The following is a 26,108-nucleotide window of genomic DNA, read 5'->3' as shown; positions in this document are numbered from 1 at the left end:
TTCTTCAGCGCTTAGCGTTTTCCACAGGCCGTGGTTCAGCCAGGAAAGACGGAGGATGCCGGCGGTTGTGATCTTTTTCCCTTCCATGCAAATGGTAACCTAGGCGATATGCAAACACATCTGCTCAAGTCAAAGCAGAGTTTTACTCCTCACCCTGCTCAGGCAGCAATTAGGGAGGTTCGGAAATACCATTCAAACACAGAGAGTGAAACATGAGCAGCACACAAATGCATATTTAAATAAAGATAAGATTAGTAAGGAAAAGTAATCTCTTTTAAAAGGCCAGCTAATCCATTAGGAAAAACAAATAAGTACTTATTATTATTTGTTCCATCTTCATGAAAACGCTTTTAGCACTGAAGCAATACTTACTCTCACCTTCCGCGGTGTCTGTGTGAGATGTTAATTCTCAGGTGATAAATGAGAAACTGAACGAGACTTTTCCAGAAAAATGGAAGAGATCAGACCTATGCCTCAGGTAGGCTATAACAAAGCCATCGATTTCAGTACACACTACCTATAACCCACAGAGTTTGGTTTTTTTGCTTTACAGCTGGATGTGGTGTGAACAACATCCTTCATACAGCATCTCTGCCATGGATCGCCGCATTGATTAGGTGCGTGCAGACAGCTGGGGGTTTCCTCTGAAAAGTTTTTGATATCCCAGTAGAGCACTCACGAGAGCATCAAGCGCACATAGCCTATGCGAGTCACATTTCACTTGTTACTCTACGCTACCCTGATGTGGTTTTTTTTTGGCTTTTTTTTTTTTTTTTTTTTTTTTTTTACACCCTTCACCCATCGCTGGCTGCTGTGTGATGCCAAACGGTGGGTCGGTTTGGAAGAGATGGATGGGACCGCAGCTCTGGTTGCCCGTGTGTCCTGCTCTCAATTTGGGTATGGACTGGGGTAACCTGACTAAGTGGCTCCAGAGCCCAGTAAGGAGAAACTGCAAAGCCAGCAGCGCAGGTGGCCGGCGCATTGGGAACCCCAAATTGGAGTTTCTAGGTAAGGCTGACTGCCGAGCACCTGAAGATCACAATTGTCAAATCGCTTATAGCCATCTCAGGATTATTTTTCTTTTTAAAGCCCCAGTTTCTGTACGTTCCTTGGGCTGTCAGGAGCGGCGTGAAGCGAATGCTGTTGCACAACTGTGTATTACAGCTTGCATTCAAAGCCGGAGCGTGGGTGGGGAGGGACTGGTTACACATCTCTAGCAGGAACCCTAAAGGATGTCGTAACAGCCACACAGAGAAAACATCTGCTCATTAGCGAAGCTGCTCTGTTTCAGGCACCGAGAGCGCGCAAGCACGAACAAGCCCTGCGTGGAGGCTGCTCACGTCTGAATCCCCACGTCGAGCTCGTGGCCTCGGCATTGGGCCGCCCCGGTCCCTCCGGCCCCTCCAGCCTCACGCTAACCCGCTGTGCTCAGCGTCATCCCCTGGCCTGCAGCTCCATGCCCTATTCCGAGGGTTGTTCTTTGTCCCCCCCGGCTGGCTGCATCGCCACTGTTTCTTTTTCTCCATCCTGCAAACACACTCACCCAGCTACCAGCATCTTCACCCGGGTTTAGTTTCTCTCACTTCTCTTTCCAGTTGCTCCGTCTAGTCACCTCCTCACGCCACATCTCAGCCTCTTCTCCCCGAGGCTGTGAGAAGTCAGGAAGGCAACTTCCCATCCACTTCCCAGGCTGTGGAGATCCATCACGCTACTCCTTCCTGGGACAAGTCCTGTCCTCTCTGCCACAAATGGCTTTGTCCTACTTGTTTCTTCCTGGGAAGCTGTTAACAGGTCTTACCCCCTTGATGAAGTACAGACCTACAGAGCCACCCCCCAAAAAAGTCCTGCGAGTTGTCCCATGGCTGCTTCCTCCATGGGGACGGGCTCTCCAGAGGTGGCTTGTGGAGGGAGAGCAGCTCTGCCCCAAGAGGGCCCATCCCTGTGGCCAGGTCTGTGCGGTGGCCCTGGCCATGGAGGAAGCCTGTCCTCACTCTGGGCTCTCCTCTGAGTGAGGAGTTCAAGGAACAACAGGAGGGAAGTGGGGATGAGACCAATGTTGGTGTGATCACAGAGCAGAGCTAGTTAATTATCCACAAGTATTTTTGCGAGTCCCTGACTACCCAGGCTCACACGAGTCAGACGCTCAGACCCTTGTGTGCAGCCATCTCAAAGGGTTCATGTCGATGCGCCCGGCTTCGGATCAGGGCTGAGCATCTGCAGGACGCAAGCACAAAGTGGTGGATCCCAGCAGAGCTGGACCCATCCAAACACCAAACGCAAGAGCTGTTTTGTGGTGCGTGCCCAGCTCTGCACAGGGGAGGGACCAATCCAGGGACCTCACCAGGAGATGTCACAACATTTGTTTACCAGGCCAAAAAAAAAACAACCAAAAACCCCAAAACAAAGTCTGGAGCCCATATTTTCCATCATTTCAAGCCTGAAGTATACTTGAGGAGTCTGAAGTCTTTGACAGAGTTTTATACTTGCAGAGGGGGATTTTATTTTGAACATCCTTTAAATACTCTGTGGGTAGGAGTATTTCCAGTTTTGGAGTGGTGCGTGTATTCTGATAAATAAAATCAGCCTACAAAGTGGACCTTTGCATCGGCAATCAATACAGCATATATCTGCACTAGTGACTCACACAGCCTGTCATGGGTTTTGGTTGGTTATTTAATGTAGAGTTATATTTATATTACAAAATATTTATATTGTAGATATTTTAATATCAATGAACAGATATTCACAATATATATTTATAGAAAGGATAGAGTTTTGCGTCCAGTGACGCGCTGAAGTCTTCGTAAATATGTTTTTCAAAACTAAAAAAAGTTTTTGGCATGATATATTGCTCATCTCAAAAGAAAGAAAACTGTAGGTCCAAAGTACGGTGGTAGTTGGTACCAGTTGAAAGAAACACTTTTCCTAATCACATCAATGTTTAGTCAAATCCTGTTATACTTCCTGATCCAAATGGTGTCACTGGCCCAAATTCTTCTCCCAAGGTACACTTGTTATGTCTATAATAGATCTATTAAGGAGAAACATTTGGTTTGCTGCCCTTTAGACCAAACTGGCCCATGAAGAGGGATGAGCACACCCACCTTGCAAGGAGGGCAGGCAAAGTTCTATCTCTGCAGCTCAAACCTTGTATTTTGTCTTCCAACTCCCTAGTTAGTGCTCAGGGCAATCACAGCTTTGGCAGAAAGGCTTCTCTTTTTTTTTTTTTAAAATATACATGTTCGACAGAGTCCATTTCCATCTACACAGGCAGACACCACAGCACCAGTTATATGAAGTTTTAGGAATCTCTCCCTGTACGGAAGCCAAGCTGCAAATTGCTTTGAAACATTTGGTAGCCACCAGAAAGGAAAAAGTTCTCCAAAATATCATTCCAATTATCCCCCCCGCACTAGACTTCAGAAGGATGGAAAATTAAGACTTCCCTTATGACAAAGATTTGCCAGTTTATACAGCGCTTCACGGGAAATACAACTTCCTGCTGGCTGCTCTCAGTGCCTCCGAGAGACCCTATTTTTCAGTCCTCATCCTTTGAACCGTAATTAGTGCCTGGCATTTGGGATGGGGTGCCAAACCTCTCCCCACAGTCATTTGGCTTGCAGGTGCCACGGCACCCTCTTCCCTGCGACCACCAGCACCATGCTGGGCTCTTCACCAGGCGCTTAGTCCCCACACCTGAGCAACGGGACGAACGCGCCCAACGAAGGGCACCTACAAAGCCAGAGGTGCAGTGGCCACCCCATCCTGCAGCTCGGGGTTTGCTGTGCTGCTGAGGATGCGGTCGGTGCCTTAGGGGATTTGCTTCCCGGCGTACAAAGGTGGGAATGGAGTCAGAAAGTTCAAAATCTGTGGTGGGATGGGCATCTGTGGGGGTCATGGCAGTTTGGGTAGGCTGGGATGAGGCTCAGCAAGGTCCACAGGACACCCGCGCCAGCCGGACATGGGTGGGTCCCACCCCATCACCCAGCTGTGGGATGCTGGTGGAGCTCTGCATCCATATGGCTCGCAGTGGCTTCCCGTGCATGCTTTCTGGGCTCAGGATAGCTTGTCTGGGTTTGATGATATAGAATTAAAAAAATAAAAAAGTCAGTATTAAAAGTGTCTCCGCATGAAGGCAGATCTGCAGTAGCTGTTGGGTAGTGAGGACTCCAAGGGGAAAAGGGCCCCTGTGCAGCTCCCACGGGATGGGATGGGATGGGATGGGATGGGATCCCTCACCTGCTGAAAAACACACCAACCTCCCCTACTGCAAAGCAAACAGTGCACCAGCCTGGAAATAATTATACTGCTCTCATGCTGACATGTTGCAAAACACTGCAGGATGGTAAAGGCAAGCCTTAAAGTAGGCTTGAAAGCCCTCAAGCTCTGTGGCCACCAACATAAGAAGGACATGGACCTGTTGAAGAGGGTTCAGAGGAGTACCAAAGATGATCGGGGGCTGGAGCACCTCTCCTATGAAGACAGGTTGAGAGAGTTGGGGTTGTTCAGCCTGGAGAAGAAAAGGCTCTGGGGAGACCTCGTAGCCCCTTCCAGTATCTGAAGGGGGCCTAAAAGAAAGCTGGAGAGGGACTCTTTATCAGGGAGTGGAGTGATAGGACGAGGGGTAATGGCTTCAAGCTGGAAGAGGGGAGATTTAGATTAGATATTAGGAAAAAATTTTTTACTCTGAGGGTGGTGAGCCCCTGGCCCAGGTTGCCCAGGGAAGTTGTGGCTGCCCCATCCCTGAAGGTGTTCAAGGCCAGGTTGGATGGGGCTTTGAGCAACCTGGTCAGGTGGGAGGGGCCCCTGCCCATGGCAGGGGGGGTGGAAATAGATGATTTTTAAGGTCCCTTTCAACCCAAACCATTGTATGATTCTATGGTTCTAAGTGCCTCCTTACTGTGACCCAACGATGCTTAGGGACAGACACAGCAAAACCCCTTCCTGGGTAACGACCGAAACCTCTGGGTATGAGCTATCACACATAAAGAGGCAGAAATAGATGGCAGCCACAGCTCCGAGCCAGAGCAGAGGGGCTGCGCTCTGTCTGGCAGGGGACTGAAACCGCTGGGTGGAACAAGCTCATTTGCTTCAAAGCAAAGTGGGAATTCCTGGCTGGCCGCACAGCTGCGGGACATCTGCCCACGCCAGGGCGCAGGGCTCTGCAGCTAGCAACCTGCTAAAAAAGTATAATCAACAACATCCAGACCAACATCAGCAAGATGGAGGGGGGCGGATAGAAAAAAAAAAAAAAAAAAAGACAAAACTGAATGGGAAAGCAGAGCCGGGGAGCTCAAGTGTGCCTGAGGCCGTGTGTCAAGTCTGTGGCACCACCGAGACACGACGGGTTTCTCATCCTTGCTCGATTCCCCAGGCTAGCTGTATCTCAAATACACGTATGGAAATCTGAAACAGACCGCTGGCCTGACTTCAATTTACCAGAAAGCCGAACTCACACAATTTAAGAGCATAAAGACCAAAGTAGCAGAAAGAAGTTACACATGTGGTTGTTTTCAAGCCCGAAGGAGAAGGCTCTACCCTCCATGCCCTCGGAGCAGCCTGCCCGACCAGGCGAGGTCCCACTCGCTCCTCCTCTGGGGTCAGTGGTCACCAGGGCTGGAAGCCACGCAGGGACACGCTGCGGTGGGCTCTGGGTCCTGGTGCCAGCACCGCCTGCCACAACATTTATTTTATTTCTATTTTTTTCCACGTTACTCTGCAAGTGCAGAGATGCATTTCTGAGAAAGCCCACACCAAATGAGACCACCAGTCTGGCCGCCCTCGTGCTTGACCTCCAGTGGTGCCAAGACCCGATGTCCGTGATGGGGGTAGAAATGGTGGAATTCCATAGCAATTGCCTCCCAGAATACTCCTCCACTGATCTTCCTCCCAGGGACCTCCTGAGCTAAAACTGATTCTGTGCTGAATGACTTTTGCTAGGCTTATTCTCTATTGATTTATTGAGTTGCTCTTCAATCCTCCCTCTAAATTCAGTAGACACTGTCCTTTTCAACAGCAGAATTAGGCTCTGTGATTAAGGAGAAATTGTCCTATTTAAAGGAGAGAAAAATGAAAGCTCCAAAAAGGAAGATTTGCAGAGGTTTCCCAGCTTACAGCTTTGTTCTGAAACGCTCCAACACATCTCTGCGTAGGTGGTCACTTCAGCAGTCTGGCACCGAACTGCAAATTATACCGTAGTTATAGCCCTGCGTAATACCTGACACATGCTTTATTAGAGATGCTGCACCAATTCTTAGAAACTGTAGATACCTACTGTGTTATGAAGCACGTAACGGAGTACTGTGGCCCTAAAGGGGAATTTACGATGTGACCATTGAGTAGGTAATGGATTGCAGGGCCCCTAAAATCATCTCAGGCTACAGGAACGCATTATTTCAGAATCTCCTCGTACTAACTTCCTGCCTTAAAAGTTCAAGCAAGGCTTTAGACCGTCAGCCCATCCACTGTATTATTTTCAGTGACAGGCAGGGCTAATTAGCTTGTACAGCTATTGTTTGCACTACTTTATCCTCATTATTTCTTCGGCTTGCCATGCGGGCAACAATTATAAAGCCGTAAGGACATGCAGAGTTATGCCTGGAATCTCTGGTTTAATTTAGAGGAGGCACAGACAAGACGAGCACTGCTACTGCTGACCGCGGATGCCGACCTGACAGATTTATGAAGAGATCGCGTGTGCTCGTCCGCCTTTGCCGTGTCCCACACTGTGCTGGCTGAATTTAACAGCTGGCAAATAGGGTCCTGCGGTCCCCACAACAAAATACCCCACTATCTAACCCTCAATTCATATAGTCGCTCCAAGACTTTTTTAGCTTGTTGGGAAGTGAAAGGCAGCGCACGTTCTAAGGGAATGTTCAAACCAGTGCTTTCCCCCTCCAATAGCCTCTTCTGAGCGCTTGCCCCCGTTTCTCCTCAGAAAACAAAGCTGCTGTTTAGCGCTTCAGGTGATGAATTTCCATCTTGTTAGACAGCTCACTCGCAACAGGACTTCTGAGAACAGGAACGTGGCTTATTCCTCCCTAAGCGCTAAGCGGAGGCTGCCGGTGGTCAGAATTTAAGCTCGGGGGTCATCTACACAGTGAACTAACCCAAACTCCCTCCTTATGCCTACTACATCTCTATTCAACCACGGCGTCGCAAGGCGAGGAGAGGCGGCCGCAGGCTGCTGTGCCGTGCATTGCCTTCCCAAGCGGAGGGTCCCCTTCGGTTCCCGAAGCCGCATCCCCACGGCCCCTCTCCTGCCGTGACAGCTCATCGGCAGAGCCCTGGGAGGTATGTACCAGAGCTATTAGCGAGACTGGATGAGCATGTCTGAACTTATACCCCCCAAAAAGGGGAGGCGAGTGCTCCACACCAGCACAGCTGGCAGCAAGGAGGGGAAATTTTAAAGGAAGAAAAGCGTGAGGTAATATGGCTGTCGCAAATTGTTAAGCTGAAGCTGAGTGAAACTTTCTCGTGTACCCTTCAGAAGTAAACAGCCAGAATATAGCATCTCTAAGACTGATATGTCAATCAAATCCAAGGGAACAGTGGCCAAGAGTGTAACGAGCTGGGAGGCGATGTGACATTAGATGAAGTGAGCAGAAGTCACTTCGTTGCTGCATCCCAGTGCTGGCAGGCACGTTCTCTTGGTGGACAGATCTGCACCTACACCAGCACCATATCCATTTGACTGTACCCTCTGGAGCAGTAGCTCCAACAAGGTAGAAAGGATACTCATTTATAAACTGATGTAGTGCCTTTTTTTTTTTTTTTTAAATAAATGTACTCTTGTTGTTGTTACTGAGACAAGTGTTGCTCTCCAGGTGGGCTGCACCATATAGGGACAAAGATAGCAATGTTGCTTGAGACAAGAATGAAAAAAAAAAAAAAAAGGTGCTGCATATAGTTTTGGCAAGAAAAGAGTTGCTGGTGTGCTGTTTGTTCTAGTAAATGTACTTTTGTAACTAAACAGGACTCTAAACACGCAGTTGTTGTTTATTCCTGCTCCAGTTGACTGACAAAGGTGGGGATGTCCACCCTGCTACAAAAAAGGGCAGGAGCAGCACATCAGATGCCACTGTCACACATCACATCACCTGTACTTCACTTTTCAGCAAAGCTCACTATATTTGTTCTTTTTATGTTTCTCAAAGCTCTTCTGTGTACATCCTTCTGTTCAGTTTTACAGCTGTACCAATCCGTGCAGGTATCATGTGGGTTTGATTAAGAGCCAAAAGTAGAACTGGGAGTGAAATAGCCTCATTGGGCTGTTTCATGGATGTGAATGACAAAATTGGCAGCACTAACCATTTTTGTAACACAACATGGCAGCACATACTTCATATTGTCTTTAAATATGAGATTCCCAAGCCTGGAGTCCAAATATAGCAAAACTTCTATGAAGGACCACGCTGGGGTTAGAGCAAAAATGAGTCTCCCAGCAGCGTGGTCTTTAGTTAAAGGTCAGAAAAAATTGGAAACCTTATTAAGATAATTTAAAATCCTCAGTGTAGATGCCAGTTGATGGAATATTTAGTGCAGTAAGTACCTACGCTCTTATTTAGAGTCTGAGTAGTTTTAAAGGCTATTATGACCAATATAACGCAGTAGGAGAAGATAGCTTGGTTTATGTACATGAACCGCAGCTTTAACTTGGAAATTCCAGGACTTTATAGACTTAAACCAGACCAGATTATTTGCTCGGGGTCTTTTTTTTAATAAAGGGGAGGCAAGGGTGGTATAAAGGAAAGGATTATTTTAGCAAGGGGAAACATTTCCAGAGCACAGACGCATGAGATGCCATTCTGGAAGGGCGAAACTCTGCACTCCAAGTAGGATATACTCCCTCCTCATAACCCATCCCTTTGCACATCACCTCGGAGACTACTCATATTAAATAAAACAAATGCTTTTGGCGATCCTCCTCTGGCATTCTTTCCTGTGAATACGATGGGAGTTTATTCAGCCTCAGAGGAAGATAAGTAAGAGCATTATTTCACCGTGTGCCAACGGATAAGAGCAACACCTCTACCAGGAACTCAGGTTTCTGCTCGCTGGTATCAGAACAAACAAACAACTTCTCCAAACATTTCAGCTCCGTTTTCCCGAACCCATTTTATTCTGCCTGACCTTGTCAAAAGGGGCTCCAAGCCCAGTCACAGCCTTCTCCACTTGCAAGGTGGTCCCAGTGCCAGGGTGGCGGGCAGGACGGCCCACCGCAGCATCCCCTCGCCATGTCGGGGGTTAAAGGCAGCTCCCTGCCTCTTCCCACCTCCACATGGGTGCTGTGCTCAGCTGGTAGAGGCAGAAAGGAGGGATTTAGACGCAAAGCTTTGCGCTCTGTGCCAAATCCTCCTCCTCATCCCCTAAAATCCCTGCGCGAGCAAACTGGCAATGGTTGCGCCGATGAGATCAGCAGCATCTGTTGCAAGCCAACACGGCTGAGGGCTCCCGGCAGCAGGGAAGCCCTCACTGCCTGTCTGGCCCTGACGGGCACTGGGGAATTACTGGGAATTGCCACCCCTCCCTTCCCTCTGCGGGTTATTCCTACGGAGCAGGGACCTGCAGTAACAGGCAGGGTGGCTGCAGTTCTACGTGGAGTCAACAACGCAGCACCAGCCTGATCAACAGAGACAACCCAGCAGTACCTGTAGCTATTTTACATCTGGATAAATACACATACATATTTGTGACTTCGTTATGGACCCCCGAGAGAACTGAGCAGGTTGCAGGCAGGTTTTAGAGACTCACCCTTGCACAACAAAGCAAAAACCAGCGGCTACGTACTCTTTCGTTCAACAGAGGGTTGGTGTAGCAAAGAGGAACTTACCTCCAAACACTTTCTGCCACCATCTAACAGGATGAGATTTAAGACTTGATTTCCAGAAGCATCTCAAATTCCACAGGTGAATCCAAATCTTGCCTGGAAAAGTTGGACCCGCTCATGCCATCTCCAGGTCTTCTTCTCCCACAGGCATCAAAAACAGCTATCAGTTTAAGTCCATTGAATTATAGCAACACCACAGTCTTTGACTACCCAAAATGGTAGCAAGTGGTTAAGGAGAAAAAAAAAAAACAACCCCCCCCCCAAAAAAAAAAAACAACTTAGAAAAATCTTCTTCTCTTCCAAAACACCCTTCCTAACTTCAAAATTGTTTCATAAGGTGAGGCCTTGGTGCTTTTTATATATTTACTCCAAACAAGTGCATCCCTTCCTTCTCCATTTTAATTGCCCTGCCAGAAGGTGTCTTCTCAATGAGATCTTAATTAGAAGTAGCCTGTGGAAGCAGTGTATTGGATCCATCTGGGACAAATTGAAATAAATGGCCTCCCCCTCTCATTGCACTTCAGTGTAGCCTTGATATTCTCTTTTAAAAAATCTTCTTTTACTGCTTGCTATTGTTTTCTGGCTGAGTAATTTAAAAGTCTAGCTGCGTGCATTTTTTTTTTTTTCTGCCCCAAGCGATAAAAGCTATGGAAATATCTTTCTTTTCCCCTACAGAGGCAGCATTCAGTAGAGCGTATGGGCGGACGATAAGCTCCCATGTCTTCTTCTGCAGCTCAAATATGTATTTTGAGGGTGCCCGTTTCATTCCTGAGGTACCTATGCCATATATTTAATGGTAAAATAAGGTAAAGCAACCTCACCCACCCCTGTCCTCCCTAGGGGAGGAGGCAGGGTCCGAGCGGAGCCGGCTCCCGCCGCCAGGAGCAGGCACGTGGCGCGGTAATAACGCGGCCCCATCCTTCCATACGCCAACGGTTTGAGTATCTGTTACTGCTTCCGTTAGCTTATTTTAAGACAAAAATAAAGCAAGCAATGCGCACACATGTGTGTTTAATATAAATGATAATCTGCAGAAGCACCATTTCCTCAGTTCTTGCGGAGACATTGCTGGCGCGGGGCTCTTGGGAAATTCGCAGCAATGGAATTTTTTAAGAGTTTGGGTTTGTGCTTTTTTTCCCCCCTTAAGTTATATGAAAGTTTTCTATTCATCATGAAGATTTATTGATTGTTCTAGGGCTATGGGATAATTAAATATACAAAGGCTTGGCAGTTGTAGTAGAGAATATTCTTTTAGAAATGCTAACAATATGTTAAGTCCAAGGAATTCCAGTCCTAGTACTCCGTGGGGTCATAAATGAGTTCAGCGCAGGGGATATAAATATACATGACACCATTTAAAAATCAGGTACATGACTGGACTATAGCTATTGAGTTTATGTCTCACTTATCCCTTAGTTACGAAGGTTAGTAACCCCTCCCCCTCACTTCCCTTACGCTCATTATTTTACAGCTGAATAAAATCATATCTATGTGTCATTCGTGGGGTTTTAGTCTCATGAGGACTTATGTGCTAGAATTAAATGGAAATAGATCATTCTGCAAGTATCCCCAACCTTTACGGGAAGTAAATTCTTGCCACCCCTTCCCCTCCCAATGCTAACTGTCCGGCTACGAAACAGGGAGCTATCTGCCCTCTGAGTGAGATTTTATTGCTAAAATAAAGTAAAAATTGTTTTAAAACAAAGAACACACATCTTTATAGTAAAACTCAAGTTTGTTTTACAATTAGAGAAAAGAGTCACATGGTCCCCCAAAAAACCCCAAGTTTTATATATATATATTTTGAAAATATATTTAAAAACATAAAAAACTCTATAGTTAAACATATATTATGTTAATCAGTACACTTAAATATAGCTTAATTATATTTACAATATGACGCAGTTGCTTTTAAATTTTAATGCCAATTTCAGTTTTTCCCAAAAACCATAAAATTATATAAATATACAATAAATATTTATGTTACACAAGGTGAATAATAGAGAACAAGGCCACAGACATTAACTTACAGTTGCAAGAGTCTTTACTTTAACACAGCACTAGGCCTGCTGACATGCATGATATACCTTTGTCACAAACAGACCACAGCAAGAGTTTAATTAAGTGACATGAAAGAAAACCAACACCCCCTCCCCACCCCGCCCCCATCTGTTTTAACTGAAACTGCCGAGGCTGCGATCCTGGATGGATTAGGTCAGGCAGGTGAGAGCCGTGGGACTGCAGTTTAATTGCCAGTTTCACGTCGTATCGATAGGCACGGAACGGGCGTATTGCGGGGAACGTCACTCTAAAGTACAGGGGACAGGTCTTCTGCGGGGGTCTCAGCTCCATCCCTTCGTCCCCCACCCGCACGGGCTGCCCTTTACCCCTCCGCACCTTCCATCCCGCTCTCTTAACGCTGCCACACCAGCGCCACCCTTACCGGTGCGAGGTGAGGGTTGCTGAGTTAAGGAAATGGCCATCGTTGACTCTGGGAAATGAGGAACTTTATTTCTAGCATGATTTACGCATTAACACTTCTCTTTTTGAAATTTAATTTATTTGAACTGGGAATTATTTTATTCCTGTATCTGAATTAGATTACTGTCATGTCGTTGCTATCATTTCTTTTTCCAGTCTAGCTGAGCGATCTGTTTGTTACTCACTCACTGGCATAATCCTTTCCCTTTCCTAAGCAACCAACCCTGGCTTTGAGGGGAGCCACCACTACATCATCTCTCTGCTGCAGTTTAGGAATATTGCTGAGAATAGCTCCTGAGCCAAGTTTGGGTTATTAAATGTGAAGAATTAAAATACACATACAGGTACTGGCCACAGCAGAATGAAATCCTCCATTACACCAACACTTAATTTGCATGGAGAACACTTCAGTTGAAGTTTTTAGACGTTTCAATAAGGTGGGTTTTTTTTCATTTCTGATTTCTACGTGGGAGCCTGAATATCTGCAATTGATTGGGAAGGCGGAAGCTTGAGGTTCAGGTGGGTCACACTGCCCTCTCTCCTCACTCGTGGTCCAACGTGCATGTGGCCAGTGCAAAAGGTTTTCATCGTACAGTGGGGATTGAGAGTCAGTTATCCCAGGGAAGGCGAAGCCCTTCTACCCTAAGTAGAAGAAATCACTCTGTTAGCTTCCACCATACGTTTCTACTAGTGATGACATAAACCCAGTTTTAAACATGCTCTTCAAAGAGAATTATCGTGGGGGATCATATTTCAAACAAGCTTTGCCCAGTCCAGGTTTTTAATTAACTTCAACAACACGGCAGACCAACACAGATTCTGCAGCATTCAGAAGCAGTTATATTTTGCAGTATTTTCCTCTTCGTTCAGCTCCTTTTCTTCATCTACAGGAATTACAAATATAGCATCTGCCTTCAGTGAGCTCACTAATGAGCTATTTCTGCCTCTCTACCCACTGTAGGCAGTGCAAGTGCTACACACAGCTCTCAGCCTTACAACCTGCCTTTTTAGAAATACTTCTGTCAGGATAGTTGGAGGAGTAGCGCAGGGCTAAATACATCTATCAGAACCTAAGCAATGTTAAGCCAATTACTCCAGCGCTTGCTCTTCACTTACTTCAAGAGTATTTTTTATGCCAATATTTGTTTCATAAAACAGGGCTGACAGCAGAGGCAAGAGCCACACGCACATAAATGCTAATTGCTTTCAGCTCGAGGCAGGGGCTCTTTCTGCCTCCTTCCCCAGCGATGGCCCGGGGCTCCTGCGGGCAGGGGTGCCGCTGCAGCTGGCACACTAGGGGCTGGGAGACACGCTCTGGAGGGTAAGGGCATCGGTGTACAAGGCAAAGCTCTCATTCTCATGATGCACAGGACCACATTCAGTGCAGACTACAATGTGGACAGCCTGAGCCAACCCAAAACACTGGTATTTGACCCTGATTTGGCTGAGCTACCCAGTCCCATGACCAACCTGATTTCAGATCCACTATCATCTTTCTGGACCCTGTTTCTAGTGACGTTCTTGTTGTGCTTCAACAAGACATTTGATCCAAGCACAGTGTCTTTTATTACATGAAAATCACTCTATAGAATATTTCTGTATGACAAGTTCCAGTTGTATGCTAAGTGAAACACTTTAAAGATCACAACCAACATCCTTCCAGAGGGAGGAAAGGGGAAAAAAAAACCCAAACACAAACAAACATGGTATAAGCAAATGCAGGTCTCAAAAGACAGCAAATGAAAAAAAAAAAAAAAATCCCAAAAAAGCATGTTGCCATACAGTTAAATTAGTGCTGTCTTTAAGCCTGAAGTTCAACAATGTGAAGTGGAACATCACCATTCTTTTTCAGTTGCCTCTTTTTTTTTTTTATTATTTTTTGTCAGTAGTTGGATTGCTATTGCAAACACCTTCACAACATACAAAAAAACAAATTTGTTTTTAATCCAGAATAAGGTAATGAATTTTTTTTTCTTTTTCAATCTGATGGGAGTTCAAAAGTAAAAGAGAAACAGTAAAACTATGACAACAGCACCTTGACATTGTTTTAATTCCAACGCTATCAGAAGTTAAAAGCAGTAAACAGATATAATACTAACAGGAATAAAGATACTTACTGTCTAAAATGTAAACGGAATGTTTTGGTTCAATTTATTTTTCTGAAAGAGGACAGTTTATCATCAATTCACAATTGAAGCAGCATGCAATTTTATTCTTTTTTTTTTTTTAAACTTTTTATATTTTCAATTCTTGGCAACGGCGACAAACCACAATGTTATCGAGGAATGTAATGCAGACTTTTTTGTTTGCTTGTTTTTCTTTTTTTTTTTTTTGTTTTCGTTTTTTTTAAACTTGTGCGCAAATGACTTTTGTTCCCCTTCAGGTCATGGATATGTTCAATAAATAGATTGTGGAACCACTGTACTGTATAAACTTCAGTTATACATGCAGTCCATAAAATTATTTTTTACTGAATAATTTACCCTGTTATGTATATATACAAATAGATAATTTTGTCTCAATATACTCTATACAACACGAATCCACTATCTTCCCCTTTTAATGGTTAATGTACATACACAGGAAGTGTCTATCCTTATAAAGCGCCAGCCAACTCTCTTTTTATTATCCATGGTGAGAGCTCTCACGTAAGACTGGGTAGTTCGGCACTGGGAGTTCCAGTGCCTCTTGTCTATGCCCCTGCAGCCCTCCTTTGTGTACCCCTTGGGGTTGCATTTGGTCTCGTAGAAGTATTGCTTCAGTTGGCCTTTGGGTACTGGGACTTTTTCCAGGACTGTGACAGTCGCCCCAGACATGTCCACTGCAGTCTTTTTCTCTGCCGCCGTCACCCACTCACTCGTGCTGTCACATACGCTCAGTTCCCCGCGGCGAGCCGGGTCAGAGTGGCGCCGGACCCTCATGGACATGTTTGCAGCATCCAAGTAGTTTTTGTACTCCTCGAGGAGAAAGAGCAGTGGGGGTTCCAAAGGCACTTGACTGCTTAGCATGACTCGGGATGTGTACAAGTCTGCATCCTTGTTTTCCTCGCTGGGCTGGATGTCCTGGTCCTCATCTAGAAGCTCCTCTATGACATGTTCAAAAGTGTCTGCCAGCGATGTCAGTCCTCTTGATCCAGCATTGGGCCCGTTTAGGCTCTCAAGAGTCCCGTGGGTCCGAAGACCTGGGTAAGCCAAGCTGCCTTGTCCTCTTACACTAGCTTCTTTCATCGGGGCAGCTTTCATGCAACTGAAGTATGAGATAACCATAGTAAGGAAAAGGATGGTCATCACTCTTCTCACTTGGTGGAACTGTTAAGGACAATAACAAGAAAAAAAAAATTAACTTAAAAAGAGATGGAGTAATAAAAATTCACCCGAGTTGTCATGAGACATTATGCATTTTCTGCAGAGATCTGCTGCATGCCGCCGCAACTCATTACCGGTGATAAAGCATACTCTTGTACAAGGGTGTTCTTTGATTTAGAGTTTCAGATAAAGCATATACCAAAGCTTAGGCAACACTGACACCAGCAAGTCCGAGTTCTTACATGCCAAAGTCTTTCTGTAGTAAGTATTAGATTAGGTACTATACGGACCCGTTATTTATTGACTGATTACACCTACTTCAAGTAACAGCAAAAGCAAAACCGCTGTTTAACAATGCCACATGCAGCAGTAAAAGACAGCTTTGGAAGCGTGAAAGGCAAGACTTCCATTTCGAGTGCAAATATTTGATTTTTAAGATCTCCCTATGCCAAAAATATTTCATCGTTATAGCCACAAAAAAAAAAAAAAAAAAGAACAGCACCAGGATAAATTGCATCTGTATTTTGAAAGCAACCTTCAAAACACAGGAAGAGGCCATACAAATTCTTAGGTCTCAGCAGGTCAATTCCTCATCTAAAAGTAGAAGGTACGCACACATAAATATAGAACAAGAAAACGGCCCAGGACTGTACACTAAATTTGAGCTGGACAGATTGCTTGCATCATGTGAATGCCATGGAAAGGACCTGCGGGATTACAGAGCTGGTAAGAGCTATACTGAAATGACAGTACCAGAACCACCATACTGTACTTTCCCAGAGCCCCATTCTGCCTGTTCCCAAGCGGGCAAAGCACCTATTTAAACCCTGCACAGAGCCCTGAGCCCAGCATGAAAACCAGCAGCACAACCAGCCCTACTGCCATCCTGGACCACAGCGTTTTGCCCATTTCTCTCACGTTCTGCCCCAAGTTCTTGCACATGATATGGGCCATGCTTTGAGGCTTGTATGTACACTTGTCTCTGTCCTCATTGAGCACGGAGGGGTAGCACCAGGAAAGAGGGCTGGTAAGAAAACTCTTCACCAGGCTTGGAATCAGCACGACTCATTCCTATCATCACTCCCAACAGCTTGGGCGTGTGTGACTGCTCCTTCCCAACCACTTTGCTGAGTCTCTGTAGATTGTATGTTCCTCTTGGTAGACATTGTTTCCTCAAGTGCAGAGTACGCACTTTAGGTACTATTACAAGAACCCTCCCAAATCCTGCAGTGACAGAGAGCTATGCTTTCTGTCTGATCCCAAGTGCTACTACAACATCCATCACATCAGTTGTTATTTTTCCTTCTTCTGATCCCTGCTCTCACCAGTTCTGCTTGCTAGAAAGCAATGGCATTGTTCACATTTTTGAAGAAGCAGCTAATGCTTGTTTCAAAGCTTTTGAAGTTCATTCGGAAGTACCTCATACTTGGCAGCACTCATTGGAGTAAATGCTATTTCTGTTTGCCAACAGGGTGCTATGTAAAAAGCCTTACTTCATCTCCTGCAAATATGCTGTGGGAAACTAGTACTCTTAAGACTCGAACATGGAAAGACAATCTATCATAAAACATACAACAAAAAAAAAGTACTAGAAAGGCAGCGCCCAAAATGTAGGTCTCAAAGTTTACTTAATGAAGTCGAGGGGTGGGAAGTGTTTGGGTTTGCATCCATGCCCGCCACTAAACAAGATTTTGGCTAAGAATCCTCTGTACCCCAGCACAACTCTTCCTTCATTCCTCCATCTCTCTTCCTGTTTAAAAGTGTTATTGTGGCATAGATTTATTAAGATTAAACAAACCTGACATCTGTGACTCACAGGAACATAGTGTTTGCTCTAACCATGCAGAACATTAATATTTTGGAGATTTTTTCATCCTAGGATTTTTAAAACATTCTACAGGGAGTAGTATCAGATTTCTTCCTCAAAGGGGAGGAAGAGAGACACTACAGAGATGATTTACAACACAAGGAAGAAGGTTATCAGTCTTCCTTTATCAAACAAGGAGAGACAAGACAGGAGGGAGAAGGGGTGGTTCAGCTAGCATACAAACGCAGAGCCAGTGGAACAGGCAACAAAAAATAACAATATTCATACACTCCCTCTTCTGAGAATTGTTTTATATAAAACTTAAAAGGAAAAAAAAATATCCAAACACCCACATCACACTTTGTGACCACCAGAGCAGTGAACAGAACACAGATCTTCTGGCTCCTAACCAAGTTCCTGTTATTTTTATTAGAGTAGTGCCCAAAGGTCCCAGCCAATATCTTGACTCTGGAGGACAGACACTGTCTGAGCACGTAGCACCCCAAAGGGGCTTCCAGTACAAAAGAGAGGACACAACACAAGAGGCACCAAGACAAGCACAAAACAGAGAAGGAGAAACTTGCACCCATCAGCTAAGCGCACCAGCTGGAGGCTGAACATTTGCTTTTCAAGTTAGGCAGGTGAACAAAGGATAGAAGGATTCCTGGACCAGGCTACATCCTTCACTATTGTCATTGGCCATACTTCTCATGGTAGCAATGAACTTGGAGGGATGTGAAATGAATAGAATTGTGGCTGTGCAACTTGGTTTGCATGGATATTTTTCTTACAAGGATGATGACAGAGAACAGAGAGGTGCAGAGAAACCTCACCAGTTAACTTCAATAAGCCCACAGCATCCTCCACCAATGGCTGGTTGGTCACCTGATCTAACAGTACTTTCTATCTCACGTTAAATTAATCCTTCCTTAATCAATTTGGCCTTCCATTCAGGAAGGAAACTGCTGTCAAGCTTGATCAATTTACATCCCAGCCGATGACATACAACTGCTGCTATTTTCTGGGATAGCAAGAAATGGTGTACAACTAGGCTCTGAAAACCAACAACTTTAAGACAGCCATTATCCACATAACATACTGATAATTCACAAGAAAATGTGTCCCCCTAAAAGCCACCCCTCTTCCTCACATTTATAACAGCAGAAGAGTATGTCAGAGTAAGCTTTAGCAGCACAGACACATGGAATATTGCTAGTAAGCAACCACAGATCAAACATCTATTTTTTTGTCAATGAGTCCCAGACTAAGCCGAATTGTGCAAGCAGGGTGTGAAAAGATTCTTCTCTATCTTGACACTGATTTGAGCAATATACACAGCCCTTGACTTGGCAGCAAAATAATATCAAGTGATTTAATATAAGGAAGTAATATTTTAACACCTAGGAAACATCTTCATTTTAGAGGCCATAGCAATTTCTAGTAGCAGTTGCTCAAAATCTACTAGTTTAATATGCTATAGCAGAATAAGATTTAAATCTTACTCCATGGGTAGAAACCCACCTCCTTTCAGCTACTTTTGAACTGACTCATGAATGCATGGTTCATCTCTTACTTAGTGAGGCAGGATTAATATCCCAACGCAGCACCAAAAAGGTCACTGTAAACACTTTGGATGGCAGCTTCCAGTCCTTTTTCTCTGCTCCCCAACTACCAAACCTTCATTATGTTTCAAAGATTAAAGATACTGCCTGTCCTGTTACAATAAGCGCCTTGTAAACCCCAAACACTAACAGATTACCCACACCCTTCTGATTATGAGGAAGTCACCGTGTCACCTTGTGCGGAACTGGGGTGGGCACATGGGAGAAAGCTGTATTTTCCTGGTTTCCCAGCATGCTAATACTGAGCAAGGTACTTCCCCTTTCCATGCGGGGCTCATCCACCACTACGAGGCCTTGGATGGAGACAGCGTAGCACATCTGTGTGCACCCATGTCTGATGCTACCCCGGCAGACCGAGCAACTATTTCCCAGGGAGGATGATCGGTGCTGAGTCTTTCTTAACCAGAGGAACCTGACTGACGTGGCATGTTCTGAGGGCATCAATACAACTGAATGTCAGACAAAAAGCAGCCACAGCCATCTTTAGACAGACATGCAGCTAGAAAAATACAAAATAAAATCACTGATGATGCAGCCTCAATCTATAGTCCTATCATGCACCTATTCCCTCCCTTCTAAGCTGTAGGAGGTTCAGGTCTCTACTTCCCACCTTCCAGGAATGACAACTAAAGGCTGCAGCTTTTGCACTCCTCCTGTTCAGCTATGTCACTAGGCATACAAGATCAAAGACTTCTCTAGGAGACAGAATCTTCATTCAATTGCTGTCCCATAGACTGTTGTATACACCTACTAATTTGTATAAAATAGCTACAAGCTATTTAAAATAGCTGTATGCTAACCTCCTTGAGACCAAACCTTAAGCTACCCCCTCAGGTCACACAAGACATCCCTGTCAGAAATAACATTTGAGACTGGTTTCCTGAATGACATCCATTCTCATGGCTGCAAGAACATCCTTCCTTCTCTCATGCAGCATAGCAAAGCTGAAGCAATGAAAAGAGGTCACCCACCATGGACCAGATCTCAGGAAGACGTGACCTAGTTTGTACTTCAATAAAGTCCATACAATTACAGCTAGAATAAGGGCACATAATTGTGGCAGTGGTCTCCACTAACGGGAAGGAGGCTCGTTAAATGAAGGTCATGTCAATTATCTACAGCTAGTTTACATATGCAGTCAATTACCTAGCTGTACTATTTGTTTCAGTATTTGTATTTAATGAGGATTCACCAGTTAATTGTTTTATTGCATTATTGTCAGCAGAAATCTAGCAGCTTAACAGGTTGTATTTCCAGCGGAGAGACCTGAGGAACAGCTGTGAACATGTACTTGCTTTTCTGCATCCTGATATGCGCTATGAAAGTTGAAATAACTTTCAGTAGTGAATAGATTCATAATGCTTTAATCTCCAGAAAGGAGTGTGCAGTGGAAGATAAAATTAGCAGCAAGACGACATTCTTTTTCTGCCTTGCCATTTTCTAAGACCTTTATACAAAAGTTCAATTTACTAAATACTACTGAATGGCACAGGCATGAGTTCCTGCTCTACGCATCATTACCGAAGTGTGTGAACAGATACCAAAATGGGATGCATGTCAGCACATGATTTGCAAAGACTAAATGTACTGAGAACAAATAGTATTAACCTTTAACACATGCATAACTGGATGTCTGACGCACTCTGGTTATCCTTGCGGCTATTTATGCAAACTATATAATTACTTTTTATTACTGAAAATAAAGCGCTCTCCCCCCTCAATACATACACATGCACACCCACACCCAATTTGTATTCTTGTAGGTTGGTTCTTCATGTCAGGAAGAAGAAACCCATTTTATTTTTATTCTCTCATGTTGGTTTTCCCTGAGGTAATGAAATCTACTTAGCCATAATGCCAGAGATGGCAGAGACGAAGAACCATTCTGAAGACTAAGATTAATAGCAAGCAAATTTACAAGTAGTTTGTAAACTACAACTTCTAACATAAGAAATTTTCTTTCATCTTATGTTGCTAAATATTGCCTATGGTACAGCATCTGACAGCAAACAAACTCCAGCAATGCCTACATTGGCTCTGGAGAAGTATGCATCTCTTTAAAGCACTGGAAGGAGTTTTTGTGGGCTTCCAAGGTTTTATGGGACTCTCCCCAATGCATACAAAAAAAATCACAACTTCTGTCAAACAGAGGTGGGAAAGAACCCAAAGAAAATAATGGCAAAATAAGAATGCCATGACATTACACCCCCCAATCTTTCACAGAGTTACGTATCAGAATTTCCTGCAAGCTTTCATCATACCTTTCTGGACACTCAAACAGCTGTGCAAAGGGCACACTTGCTTCAAAGCTCTGAGAAAGAGAATTCAACTGCTCTAATGGGCACAGACCAGACAGTCTCCTCATTACAAGCATGCTTCTACATAAATTGGCCAAGGGCAGGACTACGAGGAGTTCCCACTAGGATTTCTGTCGGATGGATCTCAGACCCATTCTACCCATACCAGGAAACAGGCAGGATGAATTTTGGCAGTATGCACAAGTGAAGGAATAGCAGCCAGACTCACAGATGGTATCAGAGCTTTCAGAGAGAAAACACCCATGGAAGAGAACAGATGTGCACTATTTTTATACTTCTACAATGGGAACTGATCATTGAGCCAGTGACACACATACTGCCTTTCCAGCTGTTTGTACAGCATCCTGCACACGGGGCACTCAAACTGCACAGGGCCTTGTGATACTTACTGTAAACAAAGAAACTCAGCTCCAAAACGGTACTTGTGTGCATGCCACTATACATATCAAACACAATATGCTTTACCAAAACATTTTTTGCCAAAATTGCATGTTAAAATACCAAGGCATGCAGTGAAAGTCCCCCTCAAAGAAAAGGGGGGGACCTTTTTGAAATGGTGATGAAATAAACCATTTTTGAAATGGTGATCAAATAAACCAGCAGGTTTATTTTTGCTCATCGGGAGTATCATGGGTAGGGTAATATGCTGTACTACTATTGGCATGCCAGAAATACCGTTCAGTAGGGACGTGACTCCCAAGCCTAAAACCTAAGCACTAGAAAATTCCAATTTCAAAGTTGACTTCAGGCTTAGAAAACTGCATTTATCGGTTTCAGAGTACTTGTCTACGTACATTCATGCCATTACTATGTTCGTTCAGAAGTAACATTACGCAACCTCTGTGAAAGGGAAGTTCACCTATAGAATAGGCTACCCAAAATCCCCCACAAAACAAGAAAAACAACCACAAAACCATTCCATGAAATAATTACTCTGTGCCAAGATACTATCTGGTTCCTCCATGGAAGCAGATAATTACAGTTCTCTGAAATCATTTGCTTCAATAGCCACTAGAGTTTTACATAATGCTAATTCAACCTGTCTGTAGAAGAACGTTACGGTAGAACCTCAGACCTTTGAGCAGCATCTGTGGTTTGTCTTCCATTTCACTACAGCTCTTTAGTATGAAATACTGTGCTGAATCGTCACAGGACTAAGCTATTCTGCCAAGTACACACATGAAGCTCCCACTGAAGTCAAGTATAATTGGCACCCGAGAGGAGGAACAGAACGGAGCATGTTGCGTGCAAACTAGCATGAGTTGGATCCCTTGTACTGTGACATGTGTCCAGCAGCCCTGGAACAACCCAGAAGCTGCTGTACTGTTGAGCTTGGATCTTACGAGCGCCTATAAACTATTGAACAGCATGTAAAACATCCCACGCACCCATTGGTTCTGCTGCAAGTGGCAAGCTTCCTAGGACCTATAGAACATTATGCACTCAACAGGAACGTAACTGAAGCTTAGCCAAGGAAAATCAATGGTTAAAAAGCATAAGCATCAGATGGAGCAGTTACCCATGGTTTGGGCAGGCAGTGCTTTCTCCAGGGTAAGGGAGGAGAGCAAGGGCTATACCCATTTGTTGCAAGACTCTTACCTTTGCTGAGACCCTGACTGTGTGTGGCATTGCTGTAAGAGAATACCTTGCTTTTAGCCATAGTCAGTCCTTGAAATGAAGCAGATCAGTATGTTGTGATGTGCATGAACCAGAAACTGGAAATGCCTGTTGTCAGAGCTCTGACAGGTATTAACAATATGCCTGCATTTGCCAGTGGTGTTATCAGTCATCTTTTGGCTGCCCGCCCTTGTGTGCAGATTTCTCTCAACACATGCTCAGTCCAGTTGTTAGCACGGCATCTCCATGGAAATACTTTCCATAGACGGGGCAAGGGATAAAAAGCTCCCTCTGAGGTACCAGAGCAGCTTCTGGGAGTATTCAAGTCCAGAGGTAGATGGGAACAACTAGATCAGGAGCAGAAGTTTGTAAGTTTGTAAAGCCACCTACATTAATGGAATAATGAGGCATTTGTATTTAACAAGGATGTACACATTAGGAATCTAACCCACCTCACTGGGCAGCCAGCCCTGCATGGGTCCTGCTGTGACAATGGCTTTATCTTTGGAGATAACACTGTCAGAAAATTATGTTAATATGTTAACAGAACTGCATTGAAACCACTTTGGCCAGAAGGGCTCTTTCACCACTGATATTTTACTATGACAAGGTAGCACACCATGAATTTGAAAACATTATAGTTTTTAGCCCCCCCTCCCCCACGTTCTAAGTGGTTTCATGTTGAAACAAGGCTTTTGCAATCGCTATGCCTGGGTCTTTATCCCTAATCTAGCCTAAAAATTTGGGGGCCAACTTCAACCAGATTCAATTGAGGGATACCAGTTTCACAGACAACATTATTTCCATGGTCATGTGTTGTAACTGGCATGCAAGTAGCTGAGTCCGACCCGAATAAGCTCCTCTCCCCTCCCTCCTTAGTCAGGCAAACACCAGCGTATGGGTTTACCCACTTACAACACTGTGTATTGTTGCTTTCATTTCACAAGCTCCATAAATGAAGAGGGTTTGGAATTACTAGAAGGGGTAAGGAGGTACATCTGGCAAAGATGCAAGTATCTGAAAACAAGCTTCATTAGTTGTACTGCTCAAGGGACAAACATTTAATGGAACATAAAGAAAAATAAAAAACTGCAGCCTTGCGGGAAAAATTAATTTATCAGGCTCCTGCCTTCTCCTAGTTGTATAATGATGTAATTTCTTTCACAGGAGTATTACACTGTGATTCATGTGAATTACATGGACATTGGGTCCTTCCCCTCCCCAATTAAAAACATAGTTTACCTGGTTCGTGACTTTTACCACTAGATATAACTATAGATTGTGGCAGCATGGGAAATTATTTCCACAAACACTGTTGAGGTTCATTGAAGCAGTATGTTCCAGTGGACCCAATTCTGGCGGACACAGTCACTGTCTGGTGTAAACTCATAGGTACTCTGTTCACAGATTTATACCAGCTGTGAAGGTGGCCCAGTATTTACGTGGTCATAAAATCAGTTGGGGCCAACACCTGAACTATGGCTAATAGCTGTATCAGAACAAAATGTGACAGGTTTCAGCAAAACAGCTTCCTCACGCTCGGGACTCCTGAGAGATATTTGGTAATAATTACACTTTAAAGAGGAAGAAAAAAGCTTTCTAGGTGTGCAGACTGGCTCCTCCCTTCCCCCACCGATATAAGCACATAAATAGCCCAGACATGCCTATAAACAGAAGTATGCAAAATCCAGCCCAACACCACCTAACTTTCCTCCGCTCCGCACTTGCGTGTCTTATTTCACGCACACACACCCCTGCTGAAGAAAGCGGCTTTGCTGCCAGTGTACTGCTCTCACTGTGAGAGCCCTTAAGCTCTGAAGGTTAGGTTTGTATATGGGATTTCAGTCATTAAATAAACACCTCTCTAGAAAAACTTCAATACCTGTCCCTTCACATAAGCAGATCCTACTGCCCTGCAGGGAAGGAGAACCTCTTTCTCTTCAAATAGCTGGGGGTGGGAGGGGAGGAAAGAGAAAGTTAAAGCGAGAAACATTAAATTACCCAATTAGTCTGTTGAAAACAGCTGAGTGTTCTTCCTCTCCCAAATCTCTGCACAACATGATAGATTATCTAGAAGTCACCATCCTATTCAAAATCAAAAGCAGAGCTGTCTTATCACAGATAATTAGCAGTTCTAGAGAGAAAAAAAAAAACACTTAAGAAGTTGCAAGAGCAGAGAGACCTGGTACTTAGGCTGCTGTGACTTATACAACATTTCTTGAAGAATACACCATCAAAGCTTCTGAAGTGCTTCGCAAACACTGAACCTCAACATCCTTAGGTGAGGAAGAACCACCTCAGAAATCCTATCTTCCTTCTGGGTAGGCCAAAGCCCATAAAGACATTTAAACAACTTACCCCAGATTTCCCAGCAAGTGGCTGCTGAGCCAGAGGAGACAAGGGGAGCCCCCACTCCCCATCTCTCTCTTCAGCCACTACACAAAGCTGCCTTAACCAGGTCTATCATTCACATATTTTGCAAATCTCTCTATGGTAACTTAGATGTCTAACCCAGAAAGAGGCAGGGCAGCTGATTAAAACCTTAGGGGTATTATTTTGAATACATATGCTAGCTCACTTCCATCTGTGTTGTTAATTAGTTCCTGACTGTAGGTTAAATGTAGGGCATGTTGTCACGAGCCTAAGGTGGGGTGGCAGGACCTCCTGCTATTGCCATATGGCTTTTTGTTTCTTTCTTCATTCTTCAGCTTTTAGCCTCATGCTTCTAATTTGTGGGCTCAACCATTATATAACAGAGAATAACAAGAAAAGCAAAACTAGTGTTAAAATAGAGACATTCTCCACCATTAAAACCTCTAAGAGGCTCGATTTCAAATACAACACAACTTCCTGTCTCATCCAGAGGCTGCTTTTACCCACAGCAAATTTGCTATGAAATTCAGGAAAGACCTATTCCCATGGAGAACTACTACTGCACAAGTAGGTATTTACCAGCCCTATAAACACAAACCAGGCAGCTTGCCAGGGACCACAGATCAGCCTCAATTTGTGTAAAATTAAGAAGAACAAGCCTATACCTACTCATAATGTGGATGCCCAGGCCTTACATGGGATGAAGCCAGTGTAGCAGCACCATCTTCATCAAAACAATGAAAGAAAAAACGATGA

At 44.4% G+C, this 26,108-nt stretch overlaps 2 protein-coding genes across 3 annotated transcripts in view; both read right to left on the bottom strand.

Annotated features, from left to right (window-relative positions):
- LIN7C (lin-7 homolog C (C. elegans)) overlaps nt 1–12,312 on the bottom strand; it is a 46,917-nt gene extending 34,605 nt beyond the window's left edge. Inside the window, exon 1 of the mRNA XM_009892708.1 lies at nt 12,273–12,312. Coding sequence (XP_009891010.1) covers nt 12,273–12,312 — 40 coding nt within the window. The remainder of the gene's footprint in view (nt 1–12,272) is intronic.
- Nucleotides 12,313–14,614: 2,302 nt separating this feature from the next.
- BDNF (brain-derived neurotrophic factor) overlaps nt 14,615–26,108 on the bottom strand; it is a 41,687-nt gene continuing 30,193 nt past the window's right edge. For both annotated transcript variants that reach the window (XM_009892685.1, XM_009892686.1), the window contains exon 2: nt 14,615–15,618. In XM_009892685.1, the coding sequence (XP_009890987.1) occupies nt 14,857–15,618 (762 nt within the window). In that variant the 3' untranslated portion in view covers nt 14,615–14,856. The remainder of the gene's footprint in view (nt 15,619–26,108) is intronic.

This window comes from Charadrius vociferus, unplaced genomic scaffold (assembly GCF_000708025.1).
Source record: "Charadrius vociferus isolate BGI_N301 unplaced genomic scaffold, ASM70802v2 scaffold19, whole genome shotgun sequence".
NCBI classification, from domain to species: domain Eukaryota; kingdom Metazoa; phylum Chordata; class Aves; order Charadriiformes; family Charadriidae; genus Charadrius; species Charadrius vociferus.
The sequence above is the reverse complement of the archived record's forward strand: the minus strand, read 5'-3'. Positions and strand labels throughout refer to the sequence as shown.